General features: G+C 42.2%; 1 protein-coding gene across 2 annotated transcripts; it reads right to left on the bottom strand.

The window, feature by feature from the left end:
• Positions 1–734: 734 nt before the first annotated feature.
• Positions 735–18,134, bottom strand: LOC306709784 (endoplasmic reticulum membrane sensor NFE2L1-like). Of its 2 annotated transcripts, XM_079178065.1 has the most exons (10): positions 18,087–18,134; positions 15,821–15,934; positions 15,225–15,628; positions 14,891–15,067; positions 8,379–8,540; positions 6,149–6,217; positions 5,491–5,637; positions 5,242–5,380; positions 3,819–4,508; positions 735–3,661 (listed from the first exon to the last, which is right to left on the bottom strand). In XM_079178065.1, exons 3-10 carry the CDS (start codon positions 15,504–15,506, stop codon positions 2,685–2,687), a joined length of 2,643 nt encoding a protein of 880 aa, XP_079034191.1. In that variant the 5' UTR covers positions 15,507–15,628; positions 15,821–15,934; positions 18,087–18,134; the 3' UTR covers positions 735–2,684. The 2 variants fall into 2 exon arrangements, with proteins under 2 accessions (XP_079034191.1, XP_079034190.1); XM_079178064.1 differs by having other exon boundaries at positions 15,225–15,934.
• Between the last annotated feature and the right edge of the window lie 594 nt (positions 18,135–18,728).

Here is an 18,728-nt window from a genome sequence, read left to right on the forward strand (position 1 = left end):
CAGCAGTAACAGCGATGCCTTCTTCTGGATGCGCTCATTCTAAACCTTTTTTTTTTTATTTGTTTTGCCATAAACACAATAATTTATTAGTTGCATGACTTTCATCTAAACTACTTATTTTTAACGGGACTTTCTCAACTACAACCTAGAGCACTTACATAAAATGTGTTTGTATATAATTATTAGCATCAAGAGGTCAAACTGCTGCCATGTTTAATTCCTTGTACTTACAGTTTCATCAGAATCTCTGGAGTTCTCTTACTCAGCAATGTGCACAACCACCAGAGGGTGACATCCCTACTTGATACAATTCACAAATCAGAGCTCTGAGAAATGTTGCAGAGTTACTTGTCTTGGAAGGCCAAAGTCTTCTTTTTTACAGCATCACCTGAAGGTACAGTCATATGATTTGGGGCATTTGACATGCATTTTGACCTACTTCACTCAAAACATTTGAAAGGAAGACTTTCATTTTTAAGAGGTCCAGAAGCTGGTTTTGCTTGCAGAGCATCAGACTGCATGTTTTGATTTATTTTCTGCTCTACTGATGATTAATGTCTTAATATTTGTAAGTATCGTGTGGTTTGAACAAGAACTTCTTTTTCACCAACATAACCCATGTGAAGCAAACCAATCCAATGTAAATACTTATTGATTTTCTTTTATTTATATATATATATATATATATATATATATATATATATATATATATATATATATATGTGTTTCGGTGACTAGTGTGTGGTTCTAAAAGATTACATTTTTGATAGTAAGATCCACTTCGTCTCCACCTTTTATGACTTTTATGATATTAAAAAGACAATGAAACTGATTGAGAAAGAGCTGTGACACTGTTTTCACAAAACCATTGGTAAACTCTTGGCGTGGACCGGCCGTCCACCTCGAGGTGTAACTGTAAGTCCTTTTAGCTTGAGCACTTGGTGTGGAAGTTAGTTTGCACACAGACTATTCTCAGTGGACATAACTCTCTTCAGTGCGGTACAGTGCATGTGTCAACTTGTCCCTTTTCTTCATGACAAAATACATTTCAAACCCAAAAATGAAGGATTGCACCAACAAAGATTACTTCTTAAACCAGAATAAATCATGCTGCACCGAAAGTTTAAAACTAGCTTAAAGATTAAAGTCGAACCTCTTTTCTATTCTAAACCTTGATTACATTTAATTCTGTTGCACCAAAACTTCCTAAAATGGCCATAGCAAAAATAATCAAGTTCCACAGAGAAAGGTAAGGGACAAACTCAACCAATCGAGTTTTATGATTCCGCTGCTGAATTTCTCTCAAGAGAAATGTTTGCTAACTCTAATTCTCCTTCGAGCAAAAGTAAGGAAATAACATTTTGGTGGGGGGGCCTATGCTCAAGCTACATTTGGAATACAGATTCCTACCATCGTATTGAAGTAGACAATACAATTTGTACAGATTCACAGGTGTGTTGAAAGTACATAAAAAAACATATGCTAAAGGCAAAGGTAAAACCCATTGCTATCGTGCTCTCGGAACGTAAAAAAAAATCATTGCAGGCCCCCCTTACTCCTCAGTTAATCATATTCAGAACAGACTGATGTATAGGATTTTCTGGTGAGTTTTTAGGCCAGGTGTGAAAATGAGTGGAGCTCCAAGTGCCCTATCCACCAAATTATAGCTTATATAGACCAACAAAAAGTTTTGCTGTTTGTGAATTGTCTTTGATACCTTCAAAGTCAGTCAAGCAGTAATGGCACTCTTAAAAACAAGGGTCAATATCTATGAAAACTGCCAGACATGAAGCCTGTCTTAATTTACATGTGCTAATCCAAGACTTCCAGCAAAGTGGCCACGGTGGCATAATTCCTCTCTTAGTATGATTTCAAAGGCTTCTGCTGTGGATGGTTGGAGAAGTTTTGGCGAATGGGATGCTTCATTTTGGCAGCAGTCTGTCGTTACTGCACCATCTGGAAACTACATACACAGGGTTGATCCCCATGACCCACTGTCAGTAGCCTGCTGAAGTGTCTTTGAGTGAGACCCATGCCAGCTCATGATCACAACTTCCCTTTCTGTGTTCCACCAACCCTTTCTTAATGGCCCAGATGCTATACCAGCTGACAGCCAGGATCCAGCCTGCCATCAGTCTGCTCTATTGTTCAGCTCAGTATGTTCAAGCAGCATTGTGCATAGGCATTGAACTAGCATTTTAAAGTGCTGGTTCCAGGCCATCTATAGTCTGCTGTTTTTATCCCAATATGTAGTAGCATAGATGTACCTCAGAGTTGGTTGAGCTTTACAATAGCTGAACCCAAGTCCTTTTCCAGTGTAGAAATTATAATGAAGAATGGAGAGCAACATATCCTGGAGTAAAGGATTTCTTATCACCACCAAACCCTTTATGATAATCACCATCTTTTTCAAAGACATTATCTGTTTTCTGTCTTGATTGCCTCTGTCCATTCAGCCACCCACCATATCTTTAAATTAAAAAACATCACTATCGGGGATATCTGTTTGGGCGTATGAAGATTTCATGGTACCTTTCAGCAAGTTCCACTGACAAAAGATCCAGAATTCCTGTGTTCCTTCATTTACCACTCTATCAGTATTTCCTGCTTTTTTGGTGGTTGGATCACACTCCTGTTAATGGCCAAAGCTTTTGAAGCCAGTATTGGCTGGTTTGTCCACCTCCTCACTTCTTCTTGTCCCTCTGTTTCTTGCTGTTTTTTGTCAGTGGCAGCGCTGCCCCTTGTTGACGTGAAGCTACAGAGACGCTACCATCTGACTCAAAATTAAGCAGGTACTCCATAGCGTTCAATGGCATCCCCTCCTCGTCCCTCAGCCTGGAAAAGACATCCTGGTACAACATGCCCAGTTCACGCTTCATTTCCTGCAGGTTCCTCAGGGCTTCCTGTTTCTCTCGGAGCAGCCGCGACCGGTAGCGTCTCAAACCTGACACATTGTCTTCCAGTTCGTACAGCACGTCCAGTTTCCTCTTCCTGCAGTTCTGGGCTGCAATTTTGTTCTTACCACGGCGTCGTATGTCCCTGACGAGTATAAGCTGCTCCTCACTAAGCTGGTAATTGGCCAGTAGGTCATTAAACTCCTCCACTGGCAGATTAACAATCAGCTCATTGGAGAAAGGGATCTTCCGGGTTCGTGCACGCCGTTCATCCCGGCTCCACATTTTAGTCTCAGAGATGTGTCTGGAAGAAGAGTGGTGGTAAGGCTTGGCATTGTCATGTCGCAAGAAGGATTTGGTTGACATCTTGCCATGGGATGGAGAGGAGGCGGATGTCCAGGGCTGGTTGTACGTGTGATCGTGGCCGATATGCTCCTGCCAAGGAAGGCCATTATAGAGCTTGTGATCCCTATAGTTGGGAGGGAAGAGTTTCTTAACATCTTCAGGGTACCCTCCTCCGACTGCCCCCATCTCCTCCTCTTCCAGCTCCTCCTGCTTTATGGTCATCTCCCCTTCCATATCTGAAGCATCTAACCCTTCCTCAGTGTCTTCGTCCTCAGAAAAGGGACTTCCCACAGCCGACATACAAGATGAAGAGGTGGTTGAGGAAGAGGAATAAGAGGAGGCCTCAGAAGCACATGGAGAAGCAGGGCTGCGGCTGAAGTCCAGAGAAAGACCAGAGTCTGAGTCTGCCTCAACTGCGCCGTCTAGGAGGAGAAAACAAGGAAAGGTCAAGGTATGGTCTAGAGTTTTATATTACATGCTTAAATTCAGCATTCGTATCCTCTTAAAAGAAAGGTAATTGCACATTTTCTCAGAAATCGTTACTATAGAAGAAGGCCTACTGACTCCCCATTTAATTACCTTGCTGATGTCTTCTTGGTTGACCCTGATCTTCCGTGATCACAACGCCAGTGCCTGAGTGGTCAACATCTCTACCATTTTCCTGTTCGATGACTTCACTCCCAAGGACACCCTCCTCTTCCACCTTGGCTGCCATTTCAGGGCTGAATCCTTCATCCAGAGCCAGGTCCAACAATCTCATCTCATCCAAGATGACATCATCCTCTAAGAGGTCACAAAGTGGGCTAGGGAGACCATCATCAACATCCTCCTCTTCGTCAACCAGAAAGAAACCGGAGAAAGATGTCAGAGGGTCTTGAGTCATACCATTCCCCTCCGGAGATGGGGTGACACTAGAAGGTGTCAAGTCACGTGAATGAAAGTTAGCATCAAAGCTAGGAAGGTTGTCAGGATGGGGAGCATACTGCGAACACGGACTGCCTTCCATGGTATCCACAAGACCTTGTGTTAGCAGATTTATGTTGAGGGTACTTGAGTTATCATCTGCGTTTAGTCCCACGTAGAAATCTTCTGAAGGATCTTGGGCAAGCAGATGTGTGTGGTCCGGAAGACTTTGCGAGGGATTCATGTTAGAGTTTTTCAAAGTGTCCCTTGAGTTTAAGGTTGAACTGTGGTCATCCAACTCTGCACTGGGTGTGAGGGGAAGCAGGGCTGGCTCTTGCTCTGACTGCCTTGGAGGCCCCAACAAACCTAGAGACAAAGAATAGGCATGTTTTGCAAAAGTAGTACCCACTCTCCGGTTCTCCCTCACTGTAAGCAACACTGTAAGCTCTGTCAGCACTTTCCCTGTTTGCGCTGTTACATCACATGACATTACATTACAGTCATTTAGCTTTTATCCACAGCGACTTAAAATAAGTGTATTCAACATAGGTATTCAAGAGAACTACTAGTCACCAAAAGTCATAAGTGCATCTCCTTTGTTAGTGCTGTTAGCACCGCGGGTCGCCTGCGCAATGTTAAGGGCCGTTGAGAGGCAATCGAGATGCTCCCAATCTTGTATCTTGCACCTTTAAGGAGCAATAGTAAAGTCTGCCGGAGGTGAGAGCCATGTGGAGGCAATTCCGGCCCAGACTCTGAATGTCGTATATAGCTCCTTCAAATTCTCAACAAACGGTCCAACTCACTTTTTTCCAAAGCTTTTATCCACATCAGCCGATGGAGTTAATCAATTGCCATGAAGATGGTTTAGTTGGCCATCATCTCCATAACAATTGATCAACTAAGTCCGCTGAACAAGGCCAAGAGATGGGGTTGAAGCTTCGTAAACAAGTAACTGGTCCGTTTGTTGAGAGTTTTATTGTCCAGCTGCTGTCTCCAAGGTCAAGAATCAAACGTCAAGCTCCATTTTTGAGGAGTTGTTTAAATGTAGAGACACTGTCCATGAAACCTAACAACAAACATTCATTCTGAAATGAATTACCGTGCTGCATGGGAGTCTCCATTAAAAGGATCTCCTGCTCAGCCTCTGTTGCGGTGTTGTCATGGTCAGTACAATTTTGGCGCAGAGCTTCAGACCCATGGATGTGGTCAAATGAAGTCATCATGTCAACATCTGTGTTCTGGAGATGAAGGATAAAAAAATGCATCACGATTTATTGTATCTTGGCTTATGCATCTCGTCATTTCATTTGCCAAATGTGAATTCATCTTCCTTAATTCTCCCAGTCACCTCATGGTCCATGATAGCCAACAGGTCCTGCCAGTGGAGCTCAAGGTCCAAGAAAGGGTTACCAGTGGGGGTGATATGGGACAGCAGGGGGTCCCTGCCTGGTGGCTGACGTTCCAGATCTCCCCTTCTACCACCAACATCACGTACCTGAGGGACAAGTAAAGGCCTTTACACACGGGGGGCGTGATGAATAAACAACACCAAATTCGGAAATTCTATAATATTTATATTACTTGGTAGTATTTCCCATCCAAACCAATCATAATGGCTGTGATGCGAATTTGAGACAGTTGCAACACTTTTTCAATAAAAGGTTCAAATAGATTTGCGTAGGCAGAGGACCAACTACAAGGATCCTATTGATCCAGAGCAGCCTCTGGCAGTGTTGTTGCAAACTACAGTATGGAACATGATCATTCTGCACAATGTGATTTGTTGATACCTTGCAAAGTTCAGAAAAATATACCGTGTTCCAAAAAGCTAAAATGGTGGTGCATTTTCTCCACGTAAAGTGTGTGAAAGTACTCATGACAACAACAGTTTGAAAAATATATTAATCACACGAAAAAAAGGCCTTAAGCAGGTAAAATTGCTGTGTAATGTTCAAGGTCAAGAAGGAAACAGCAGAATGGACTGAAGAGAAAAGAAAAGGCTGTACCTGTTGTTCTTCTGTGACCTCAAAGGTTTCCTCCAACAGCCTCAAACACTCCTGGAGGGAGAAAGAATTCTGAAAATACAAACAGAGAGGAAGAGTTGCATTTGGCTCAATGCCAGTTTCGACCAGCAGGTTTACTTCCTGTAATCGTGTATTACTGGTATCCCTGTGTTTTGTATGAGCCGTGCTGGCGGTCTGGCTCTAGGGATGACCATGTCGGTCAGTCGGTTGATCCAGGACTTTGGTCTTGACTGAAATATCTCACAGTGATCAGATATTGGACAGATATTTACAGTTTATAGAGGATGAATCCCACCGACCTTGGTGATCACCAAACCTTTCCTCTATTGCAACAAACAGGTTGACATTTCTAGCTTAAAGTAAAATATCTCAACAAATAAATGGATTGCCATGAAATTTGGTACAGACTAATGTATCCCTCAAGAATTAATTGTAATGACTTTGGTGACACATTAACTCTTCGTCTGATGTCATCAGGTCATACATTCAGATTGTCCAAAACATTGGTTTATGACCCAATACATGCTAAACTAATGACATTACCATCATCCTCCACTGTACTTAGTGTTAAATGCTAATTAGCTAATGTTGGCATGCAAACATGTTAAACCAAAATGGTGAACATGGTAAATATTATATCAGGTCTGAACACTAACTGGCAACCACAACCAAAAGTGGTTGCCAGGCTGGCTCCAGCTGTAGAGTGTGCTACCTTGAACTAGTGAACTTGATGCTTAACATATCGTATGTCGTACATGCTTTGCAGTATAGTTTTCCATCCACACTTGTGTAAAGTGTGAAAGTTAAAGGGTTCACAGAGAAACTTTTCCCCTTCAGCAGATGAATATGAAAACATTTTGAGAGACAAAAGTAACCTGTAAGTCTGTGTGCATCTTTCTCTGTCTCTTTTATCCATGGAGTTTCTTCAGTTTTGTAAGAAATATGTGTCTGGTGTTTCCATTTTCCCTGGATCCAGTCGAACACTTCTAACCTCTGACCTGCAGTGTTGTGTGAGAAAGTGGATTCTGGGTTGCAGAATCATTTTTCTGCCTGAAAAACTAGGAACAGCAACATAATGCGCTATCAATATTTGATATATTTAAATGCCAGTATGAAATACAGTATGTTAGAAAATGAACTGAAATTAGGTAATTGTCCTCACTTTCAGTTTTATTGGTTCTTTCATTGGTCACGCATACACAAACACACACATCTGTGCGTGTTATGTGTGAGAATGCTGAGTGTAACAATGTTTGTCCAATGCTTCACAAATTCTGCTGAGCTGGCAGCAATCCTGCATTTAAAATTGAAGCAACCAGCTCAGATTCCAAGCATGACAGGCGCCGCAGCTGCGGGAGACAGACCTTCAGTTAGCGATCTGTTGTAACAGGAATTCAGCCAGCACTGGGAGTTTGATACCGGGGGACTGCCCCGACTCCCAGCCGGATCAGCAAACTTTGTGGTAGAGCAGGGTCATCCTTCAATCAGAAGGTTCGACGGTTCGATCCCAGGCTCCGCTAGTCCACTAGACACTTAACCCAAAATTGCTTTGGATTGTATGAATGTATGAATGTTTAGATAGTCCTGATGAACAGGTGGCACCTTGCATGGTAGCCCCTACCAGCAGTGTATGAATGGGTGAATGAACATGTAGTGTTAAAGCGCTTTGAGTGGTCGGAAGACTAGGACAGCGCTATACAAGTACAAGTCTATTTACCATTTATACTCATTTCAGGCCTTTACACACCAGGGGCATCTTTTTTGTGCGATCAATTGCACGTCGATATATTTTTCCGAACTGCTGTCTTTGTCACAATCACTTTTACACAGAAAGCAAAGCCAGACGACACACCGTACAACATTTATTTTAAAGTTATACGAGATTGGGCGCATTTCTATTGCCTCATAACCGCTCAACATGGAGACGGCTGAGCTGGAGGCTCGCAGCTAACGGTGCGAACAGCTCTAACAGAAAAATTGCTGATGTGAATATTGAATTTAGCACCATTCAAAAGTTTGAAACAGTCGAAAATTTTGGAAAATGTTAAACAATTCCAGTGCTAATTAGTGAGCTTTAAAGGCGCAGGGTCGGCATTTTTTCTTTTGGATAGAGCTAGATCTGTTTTCACCTGTTTTAAGTATTAATGCTAAGCTAACTTGCTGCTAGCTTCAACTAAAATATGTAATAAATCGGAGTCTTACGATATCTTACCTGGTCTCCTTCATTCTGAGTTAGCTCTCTGTTGTTAGCATGGCTGTAGGAACCTCCAAGTCTTCGTCCTCCCTCTGTCCTCCTACCCAGGTGTTCCTCCTCCTCTTCCTCTCCTGGCTCCTCCACAGCACCACTGTTATGACGTACGTGATGCGTTTCTTCCTGGTTGCAGAGACAAAAAGGAAGAACGTTCAAGTCAGGGCAGCCATTATGCCACAGGGATTCTGAAAACTCTCCCAAGTGCCTTTACACATCATGTTGAGTATTTGACTCTACAGAAAGGCCAGCTTGCTGTTCTAACGCACTGGTTGCCCTCCCATGAGGGATGCCAGTGGCCTAATGCAACACGTTGTGTTGGAGTTGACTGAGACTCGATTAAGATCACAATCATCAAAGATCACATTCTATTGGGTGGTATTTTTCATATACGCCCCTCTTCTTAAAATTACACTCAAAGAAAGGAAAAAATGTCTTCACATAGAAATATGTTAAATGTGTCTTTTTGACAAGCATTTGGCATATGCTTTTAGCTAGTAATGACAAACGCAAAACATGCTAACCACTGGAGTAGTATAATGATTTCTGTCCTCTATACTGCCAGCCTGGATGTACAGAACATAACGTCTCCTGTTTTACCTAGGGACAGACAGCCAGGCTCAGAATAGCTTCAACATTCTCCTGACTTGGCTGGTGGCTTACAGTCAAACCCAGCGACCGTCAACAGCTGGCAGGCGAGGACACGTATGTAGCTTTGATCATAAATGGGTCAGGCCTGTGCACTTATCCCTTACTTCACTACATGAGAGCAATTCAGAGCCCAAGTTTGAATCATGCTTGGGTTTTCAATTGAATTGAATTGAATTGAATTGAATTTTGTAAGGCCCAAAATCACAAAATGCCGGAGGGCTTTACAATCTGCACACATATGACATCCTCTGTCCTGGGACACTCACATCCACACGGGAACAACTTCCCCCCAAAAACTCTAACGGGGAGAGAAAAGGAAGAAACCGTAGCTACAGAACAAAATAGTTCGCTGAACCAAGGGGCCACATGAAAAATGTACAACAGTAACCTCAGGGAAGTCAAGTGCGTTTGGATAGCCCTCAACCATAGTGACATTTAAGAGATGTCACAGATTGTTGGACTAGAACAAAGAGGCAACAGTAACCAATAGCGTCCCGCTGCAGAGCTCCAGGCTCGGGTCCCTCTGATGCTGGGACCCATTTCCATCACAAGGACCCTTGTTAGAAAATCGCTTGTTAGGGTGAAAATGTTTATTGTGCTTCCTTATCAATAAATAACTTTTACGTGTCACTGTATTATGTTGCGCTGTACTGCTTTATCGTGCTTATCGTTATTGAGCGTATATTTAATACAATAATACGTGTTGTCATGTCAGCTGCCACACGACGTCCAACAAAAACACCGGGGTAAACAATAAACCTTGTATTTTGCTATAACTGTAACGTATAAAGCAGGTAATATAACGTTCAGCAGCAATTAACTTGTACTGACATAAGAATTCTAACGTTATCTGTAACATTAACTTGACACAGTGCCGAGCTACATCTCCCATTATTTCATCAGCTTTTTAGACGATGTATCCACTTCTATGTGGATACATACTGTTGACCTATCTCCCCCATTCTGTTATGTGCACACTGTACTTTACACTTTCTCATTATGTCCTTTAACCTATATAGCAGATTGTCCTGTTTTCTTCCCACAACACGGCTGAATAACAACGCCCAAGTTAGCACCTCATGCATTTGTGTACATTTGTTTACATGCATGCCTCTCTTTGTGTGTGTGTGTGTGTGTGTGTGTGTGTGTGTGTGTGTGTTTGTGTGTGTGTGTGTGTGTGTGTGTGTGTGTGTGTGTCGATGCAGTAAACAGGAGGGATTGCAAAACTGAAGGGATGTGAATGTGTGTCAGGTCGCGATCGCCAGCGATCAGGTTTCACAACAAGCCAGTCAGTCACAAGCTAATAAAAGTGTGTGTGTGTGTGTGTGTGTGTGTGTGTGTGTGTGTGTGTGTGTGTGTGTGTGTGTGTGTGTGTGTGTGTGTGTGTGTGTGTGTGTGTGTGTGTGTGTGTGTGTGTGTGTGTGTGTGTGTGTGTGTACCAGTGCCATTTGATACACAAGGAGAATTCAAAAACAATGTTACATTCACTTTCAGGTGAAGGTGGCGGTCCGGTAAGTTTACGTACAGCTCTATGCATTATATCAAGTTTGTAATGTTGTGTGCGTGTGTGTGCGTGTGTGTGTGTGTGTGTGTGTGTGTGTGTATGTGTGTGTGTGTGTGTGTGTGTGCTGTAAGAAGACACTGAGCTTCAGCTGTAGCTCCCAAGAACAAACTGAAATACTAAAATCCCAGAATGATCAGTTTTTTCTCATTTCCCTCTCTGCTCTCTCGGAGTATGGCTTCCCTGCTCTCAACACATTCAATTTTCTCTTCATTTCTCTTTGGATAATTATTCTAAATAGAAATACTGCTGTTTATCCCGGCCTCTGTTTCACAATTGTAAAGGTCTCCAGTTGCTGTCTGGGAGCGAAGGGGCTTAAGGCAACTGCCTATACGCATTTGGAAGTGTCTTAATTGTGATGTATGGAGGATGATTATTTAAGGGGTGAGTGGGAAAATGAGCAAAAACACCTGTCTCAGGTAACAAACAGCAGTGTCTGCGCATCTTTGTTGTTTTGTGGAAACAGAAATGCTTTTTTTGCTGTCAATAAAGACAAATTAAGTGTACGGTCTTTGTCTATCCATCTCAAATAGAATTTATGGAATCTCCCACTTTTAAGCATGGAAACTTTTACTAAAGCAGCTACAGGTGTATTCAGTCTGATATCAAAATATTGTCCAATGTGACTTAGTAGCAGTCTGCCAATAAAACCATAACTGGACATATCTGTAGATATTATCAATACATATTGTATATATAACCAAGTAATGTCAAATATACCACTAATGTTTTTCTATCAAACACTATAGAGCTCAAATAGCTTAAAGGAAACTCAATAAAATAGCGCACAGTAGCTCCTGCTGTAAAGCAGCTAACCCCAGACAGACTGCCAGACGCTGGTCTGGGTCAATAGGATCCTGATAGTTGGTCATCTGCCGGCACGAATCTATTCTAACTTTTAATTGGAAAGTTTTGCAACTATCGCGAAATCTCATCGCTGCTTGTTTTGATGCAAAGTATTTCACATTTTGGGTATTAGGCCAACCTCAGAAGTCAGCGTCTCACTGATTCGTCCATTGGATCCAAGTGTATGACACTTCAATGTTTGGTTCATTAAGATAATCTTTACAAACAAACACAACTTTTATAGTTTTTGAAATGCAATCGGCAGAAGTTAAAAGCTAACTTTAATATATACAAACTTAAACATGGTCGCATTAGGGAGAGCATACACAACGAGGCTGTGACGGCGGACCAGCCGGCATGATGCCGTTTTCTAGTCTCATTCAGCCACTTGTTAGCAACTGACCCACAATTCACAAGAGGTATATTAATTTATGTATTTTATATCATAGAACATAACTTTAAGCTTTCTTCGGCTTGTGTTAACCGCAGAGGTTTTAGGACTCGTTCCTGCAGCACTCTATTGGTGTGTAATCCATGACAACGTGCCACAGAATTCAAATTACACCAGAGTACTTTGAAACAAACACACACAGTTTTCTCAGTGAATGTAGCCACTGTTACTCTGATACTGGAACCCTGATTAACTGCTGCAAATGACTCTGTAACACAGTGTGCGTACATGTTCAGGCCAATCTGTGGGCTATTTATATGCGTGTGTTATGGAGTCTTTGGGAGTGTTTCGTCACAGTGTACTTTGTGTGATCCTAAATAACGGTGATGAAACTTAATGAAAATGACACCACCCTTCTTTGCATCCACCAGAGAGATGTCCAGAGACATTTACATGTATCACCTAGCCTCTTAACGTCCACGTATAAATCCTGTTTCAGTCATTAGAAAAGACTTTTGCTTAACTCAGGGGCCAAAGCAACCCGTTCTCACTCCTGACTCATCAAATATGGACGCTTGGTCGGTGCAGACGAATCAAACACGGGACTTTCACCCAGGGGGCCAATGTCCGTGTCCTGTGTGAAACTTAAGGTCAACGTTAAATTATTCAGTCATGCCAGTCGCTATTTGCGTGTATCATTAGTATATTTAGTCCTGTTGCTAGTCAAGTAAGCTGTTAGTAAAGTTAACATCAAACACACTCTTTTCATAACCCTTCAAGTTGTTTTGTCGCCTCAACCTAACTCCCTGCGAAGACGGAAGTTTATTTTGAAAAGACACACCATTCATGTAATGGGCGTATTTTGACACACGTCCAAAACTGGCACTATTGTGGAATCTAGAGCGTCATAGTTTGAAGCTCAGGGCCACCAACCAAGCCTCTATTGACAAGTTGTGGGTGAGAATGTGTTGGCTATTTCAGACACTCTGTGCACGACAGATTATTTTTAGTTTCAACATGTCTGTGTCTGAGGTGCCAGTTAATGTATGTGCTTAAGTCTGTCTCATGGGCCAAAGCTTGACCAGGCCTGTCTGAGGTGTTGCCATTAATAAATGGAGCACACAGCGGAAGTTCATGGAGGCTGGAACAGCAAGTCAGAGCTTCCGTCCAGATCAGTTGATCCTCAGCTGATTCCCCTTCTCTATGTTGGCTGGCTTAAAGAAATAGTTTTTGAAAATACATGCTTTCACTTTCTTTTATGAAAGTGAGATTAGATGACAGATACCACTCTTGTGTCTCTGTGTTACATACAAACCTGGAGCCAGGATGAGATCAGCCTACTTTAGCACAAAAACTGGAGGAGCTGGAAAACAACCACCTCTAAAGCTCATTGCTTAACATAATGATTTTGTTTACAACATAGACAAATCCTGACATGAACGGATACTTCAGGTGCTTATTAAAGCAGTGTAAATGATTTATTTTGGGCCTCTTAAGGGAAATAGAAAAGATCTAAAAACAACAGTGATATGTGATCACTATAAAGTTGTTGTGATGAACATGTTAACAAAGAGTTGAGCAGACATGAAGCAACCTTAGCATTAATTCAGTGTTGTGTTTCCGGCCACTTGACAAATATAAGTCCGGTATTCACTCTCTTTTAGCTCTGTTTTGTTCTCCACCATCTCCTGAGAAAATGATCTGCCTCTTTTTAGCTGTGGCTCAGTGGTAGAGCAAGGTTGCCCTTCAATCAGTGGTGGTTCGATCCCCGGCTCCGCTAGTCCATGTCGATGTGTCCTTTGGCAAGACACTGAACCATAAATTGCCCCCACAGCTGTGCCTACGGTGTGTGAATGTTGTATGAATGTTAAATAGTTCTGATGAGCAGGTGGCACCCAGTTCCCATCAGAAACATAGACGAGCTGTCTGACTGCAGAGTAAACTGGCAAAGACATTCTAAATATAGCGCACACTAAATGGACAGATTTTTTGGACCTTACTTTTAGATGGCTAAAGAACATTTCTGTCTTGTCTGCTTCTCCAAGTTATCTACTGTTGCTGACTATCGAATAGTACCTCATATAACCCCACTTCAACACATCCAAACTATCCCTTTAGGTTTGAAGAAAGTAGTCTACTGCATACAACCAGCAGTAATCAGGTTACTGAGGTGAAGCACAAGGACTGACTGTAAAGGTCTGTGACTTTATGTGTGCTTATTTACAAGGTGTATTCTCTCCAGCAGGGTGTTCCTGCTGCATTTCAACTCTATGGATTATATTGCTTCATTTTCCTGGCTGTGGTTAGGTGAGGTTTCCTGCTGACTCATCTAGCGCTGACTCACTATCTCACATGACATTTTGGTGACAGCCAAAACAAGAAACAGCCCTGTGGTCCCCCAACACTGATTCATATGATTTATAAATACATATTTAAACTGCTACTTCTGTGGCAAGTGGGTGGGTTAGTAGTCTTCTGGGAGTGTCTGAGGTTTGGCTGTGGAAACCAAATGATTTTGAGTTTTTAAGAGCAACTATTATATATTCTAATATCAGTTCCGGTCTTAATTGAACTGCACACATGCTCTTGTTAAAAAAACAAGTTTGTAGGAAGTAACTTCCTACTAGTAGAAACTACTTTGTTTCCAGCAGACTATTGGCCGGAAAAACAACATTTGTCTTTAGGCTCTTGCAGCCTTTTTGAAACCCGTCAAACTGTGCATGAACAAAGGTTTGTGATCTTGATCCCACAGGCTTATGGCATGGAGTGGACAAAGGTCAACAGAGATTGCTGATCTGAGGTATACATAACCATGTTGACCCTACCTGAACTTAGCTCTTAATACTCCTCTGACCGGTAACATCATGACGTAACCATTTCTGCATACAAATATATTTCTTCTTGTGGGAATCAAATCTATATTAGCATTTTTAAATGTTTACAATGTTCCTATACTGATTAACTAATAAATGTAGCTGAAACCCAAATCCTAAATGTTGTTAAGCAGCATAAATGAAACCGCTGTACCTCTTTATCCTCCTCTTCTTCCTGCAGGGTACCAAGTCCAGCTCTGGGTTCCAAAGGCGGGGCAGTGCGGTCTCTTTCTACCCCAGCTGGTGCTCTTTCCAGCAGGTCTGGACATACCATGGGAAGAGGATCCGGCTCCCGCTGGACCAGCCATGTCTCCAATTCTGCATGAGGAACCTGTGGGAAAGGTATGACGAGATAGGGGATTGGTGAGAGCCTCTGTTTAATAAAGACTGTACAACTGGAAACTGTTCTTACCATTAGTACCATATAATTTTGATTCCATCTGAATGGGACTATTTAGATAAAGATGGAAATGGACACGTTTCCCCACCTGTAGTCTATCCAGAGAGCGGACCCAGCCCAGCAGCCTTCGCGTCGTGAAGAAGCTGTCCAGGTCCACGCTCTTCGGGTGCAGGTCTTGGCCGTCCCCCAGGCGGTTGCGGAGGTTGTGGAACTGCGTCTGGGTCAGCGCCGAGGTCGGACCCAACATCATCTCGTGCAAGGAAGGAGGCAGGTAGGGCTCCAGTCCCACGTCGACCCTCAACCCACACAGGCTGAGCAGGATGGCCATCTGGATGAGCCCCTCCGTGAAGTATTTCTTCAGGTGCAGCATAGCCTTTGGTTCGTCAGAGGACGTGTAAAGGGTCCGGAGCTCAGCTCAGTCACCACCGCAAGAGGTGTCTCTGCTGTCTTTGTGGTAAGTCCCAAGAAGATCTGTCAGCCACTGCTGACCTCCTTGAGGAAGGGAGTCCAAACAGAAATGTCCTTGGTACACTAAATAACCTGGTTGGGAAATTCTTTACTCCCCCTCTCTTAAATTATAATGTTAAATTGCTCTGGTAGGGAAGACTTAAAAATGTACTTCCAAACAAGACATACACAGTTTGGACCAACTGCTCAGCGTAAAAGAAGGAACTCTTCTCTCACCAGGGCTGATTGAGATCCAAATTTTTAGAAACAAAGATTAAGAGTGAATCTTCCCCAGGTTCATCCGAGAAATCCTTGTTGCTCTTCACGGAAAACTTTACACAACGTTTCTTCCTGAAAATGAAAGACAGCAGCTTACTTCAGAACAGAGGACTGACCGGCACGGGACAAATATTACACACGTTAAAGCAAATATCATTTGTGATGTTAATATACTTAATGCTCTGAACTCAGTACAAAGGTCTGCAATTCAAGTTTGAATCCATCTGCCTTCTTTTGGGTTTTTTTCAAATGGAAATGCCCACTGGGCTGTTAGCAAAAAGGCATTGACGAAGATTACCAAAGCAAGCGGATCAATAAGGTTATGTGAACTCTAGCACTAGCTGAGTCACTGTTAGCTGGGCTAAGTTTGTAAATTACTGAAAGGGTTAGTTTGAATTTTTTTAAATGGGGTTGTATGTATACTCCTGTGTTCTGTGGAGTAAAATAACAATGGATTTTGGTTTTTAGCAATGGACTCTTGTGGCTTTGAAGAGAGCAATATAACAACTTTAGTTCCCTGGATAGGACTGTCAGCAGCAGCAGAAAAACATCACGTAACAAAACAGTAATCAATATCAAAATACGAATATAAAGAAAGAGTGCTTGGTGAGACTAATTTGGTTTTTTACATCGCTGCTTGTTTCTGAGTTCAACCCATTGGTGTCTTGACGGGAGGGTTAGCTAAACGTGGGTTGTATTCACACAACGCAGCAGTGGTCGTCGCAGACACACCTGGCGTGCACATTTCTAGTTAAGCTAGCTAGCTAATATGACCGCTTCTGCTACAGCACAATAAGAATGCCACAGCTGTATCAGTGATAATAATAACGACACTACAGTTATCAGGGCTAATCTTCCACTGTCAGTGTAGCCTGCCCTGCAGAGAGGCAGCAGTGCAGAGGTTTGACAGTTTGTGTGAGGAGATAAGGCAGACAGACGTCTCTCTCTCTCTCGCTCTCTCTCTCTCTCTCTCTCTCTCTCTCTCTCTCTCTCTACCTCCGACCTACTTCTAGAAAGGGTTTGGTAACCACCTGCCTGCCACACTGCCTTGGTTTACTCACTGCTCCCGCATGATGTAATTGCCAGTGTTTGCCTGGAAAACCCCCTCTCCCTGTCTCCGCCCTCTCTTCGTGCTATGGTAACCTGTTGCCAGAGGCTGCAGTGGAACAGCTGACTGGAACTATTCAACACCAATTTAAGACCCAGGGATGTAATACTCATATTTTTATAGTTCAGTCCAGTATAATCTTGTAGTCTGGTGTAACATTTCTCCCCCAGGCTTTGCCTGTTTTTGACGTTGTTGTTGTCTGCTTACATTGAGTGCATTGTGTTGTATTCTTGTCAGTGTATTTTAGTGAACTAATGGACGAAGACAATGTTCCATCTTGGTAAACAATAAAGTTTTATTCTATTCTATTTTCTATTCATGTAAAACTCTTTCCTGGGTCCAGACCTTTAACCGCCGAGTTGTGTACTCTGGTCCCACATTAGCGCCATATAAACTGTAACAGCGCAGCCTTGTGTCGTTTCATAGGCTGCTATTGCATGTGGTGTAACAGTGATGGGTGTGGAAATATTCAGGTTATTCAAAGAACTTAAGTATAGTAGCAAATTGTACTTCAAGTATCAAAGTAAAAGTACTCATAAGCAAAAGTAGCCCCTGTGTGTGTTGTACTATTGCAGGTTATTATTATAATTAAAGGTGCATTAATGTGTCAGCAGCATATTATTGTTGTAGTTGTAACAATACATCATATTTCATCAGCTCATTGTGTGTTATGCAACATATACATTTTTAGGTGACTAGTCAATAAAACTGTCAGATATTATTATTATTATTATTATTATTATTACCGTGTTCCCTGATGGTCCCCGTGTGCGAATATGAAGGAGATCACGCTGTAGCTGAGCCGGAGCAACAGGTTACACAATGTTTTCCATCCCTGATACTAATCACCTATTTATAACAAGGAAGATTCGGAAACATCCCGCAACGTTTGGACTGCTGAAAGTCAACATACATGGTGAGTAGAGGACAACATAGATCGGCTATTATAGGAGCGTTACAGGGATAATAAAGTGATTCCACTCGCGATTACATTTGAACAGATCACCTTTGAGCAACTGCTACAGAACTAAACAGCACTTTGTGGAGCGGATGTGTTCATGGATCAGCGTACAGTTGTTCATAATATTATAATAATAATATATGAATGCGTCTTACCAGTTCAGAGTGTTCGGCAGCGTGTGTTACTCTGTCCCGGTCTCAGTCTGTTCTCCGGTCACACCGGGAGGGTGGGACTATTTAAAGCGACACCCAGTGATGACGTAGTAGCTCTCCTCCCTGGAAAAAAAAAAAAGTGCGCGTGCGTGCGTTTGTGCGTGTTAGGTGTTTGAATAAGAAATATTAGTGATCTATTTTTAAGAGCTATTCAGACTTACTTACTCAAAGTACCAGTATCACTCCATTACATCATAGTTTTGCTTTCAAAGTCATATTAAAGTGAAAGTACTCAAGAGCAAATGATTGTGCAGTAAAATACTAATAATGATACTAATAACAATAGTAATAATATTTAGTGTTTGGACGGTGTGTTTATTATTAATAATAATACTCGTTATAATAGTACTTAATATAATAATACTTTATTGTACATTTCATGCAAACAAGCAAAAGAAATAGTGACAGAAAAAAACCCAGTTTGATCACCATACGACAAAACATTACCAACGGCACCAGTAAAGTTAACCCAAACTAAAAAAGGATTTCATTTCCTTTCAAAGATTCCAAGGGAGGTTTTTGCTCCACAGTTCATGGACTTAAAACCAGAAAGCGGCCTCACCGGAACTACTAAAAGACGGGGCA

This window comes from Pholis gunnellus (genome assembly GCF_910591455.1).
Source record: "Pholis gunnellus genome assembly, chromosome: 17".
NCBI lineage: Eukaryota > Metazoa > Chordata > Actinopteri > Perciformes > Pholidae > Pholis > Pholis gunnellus.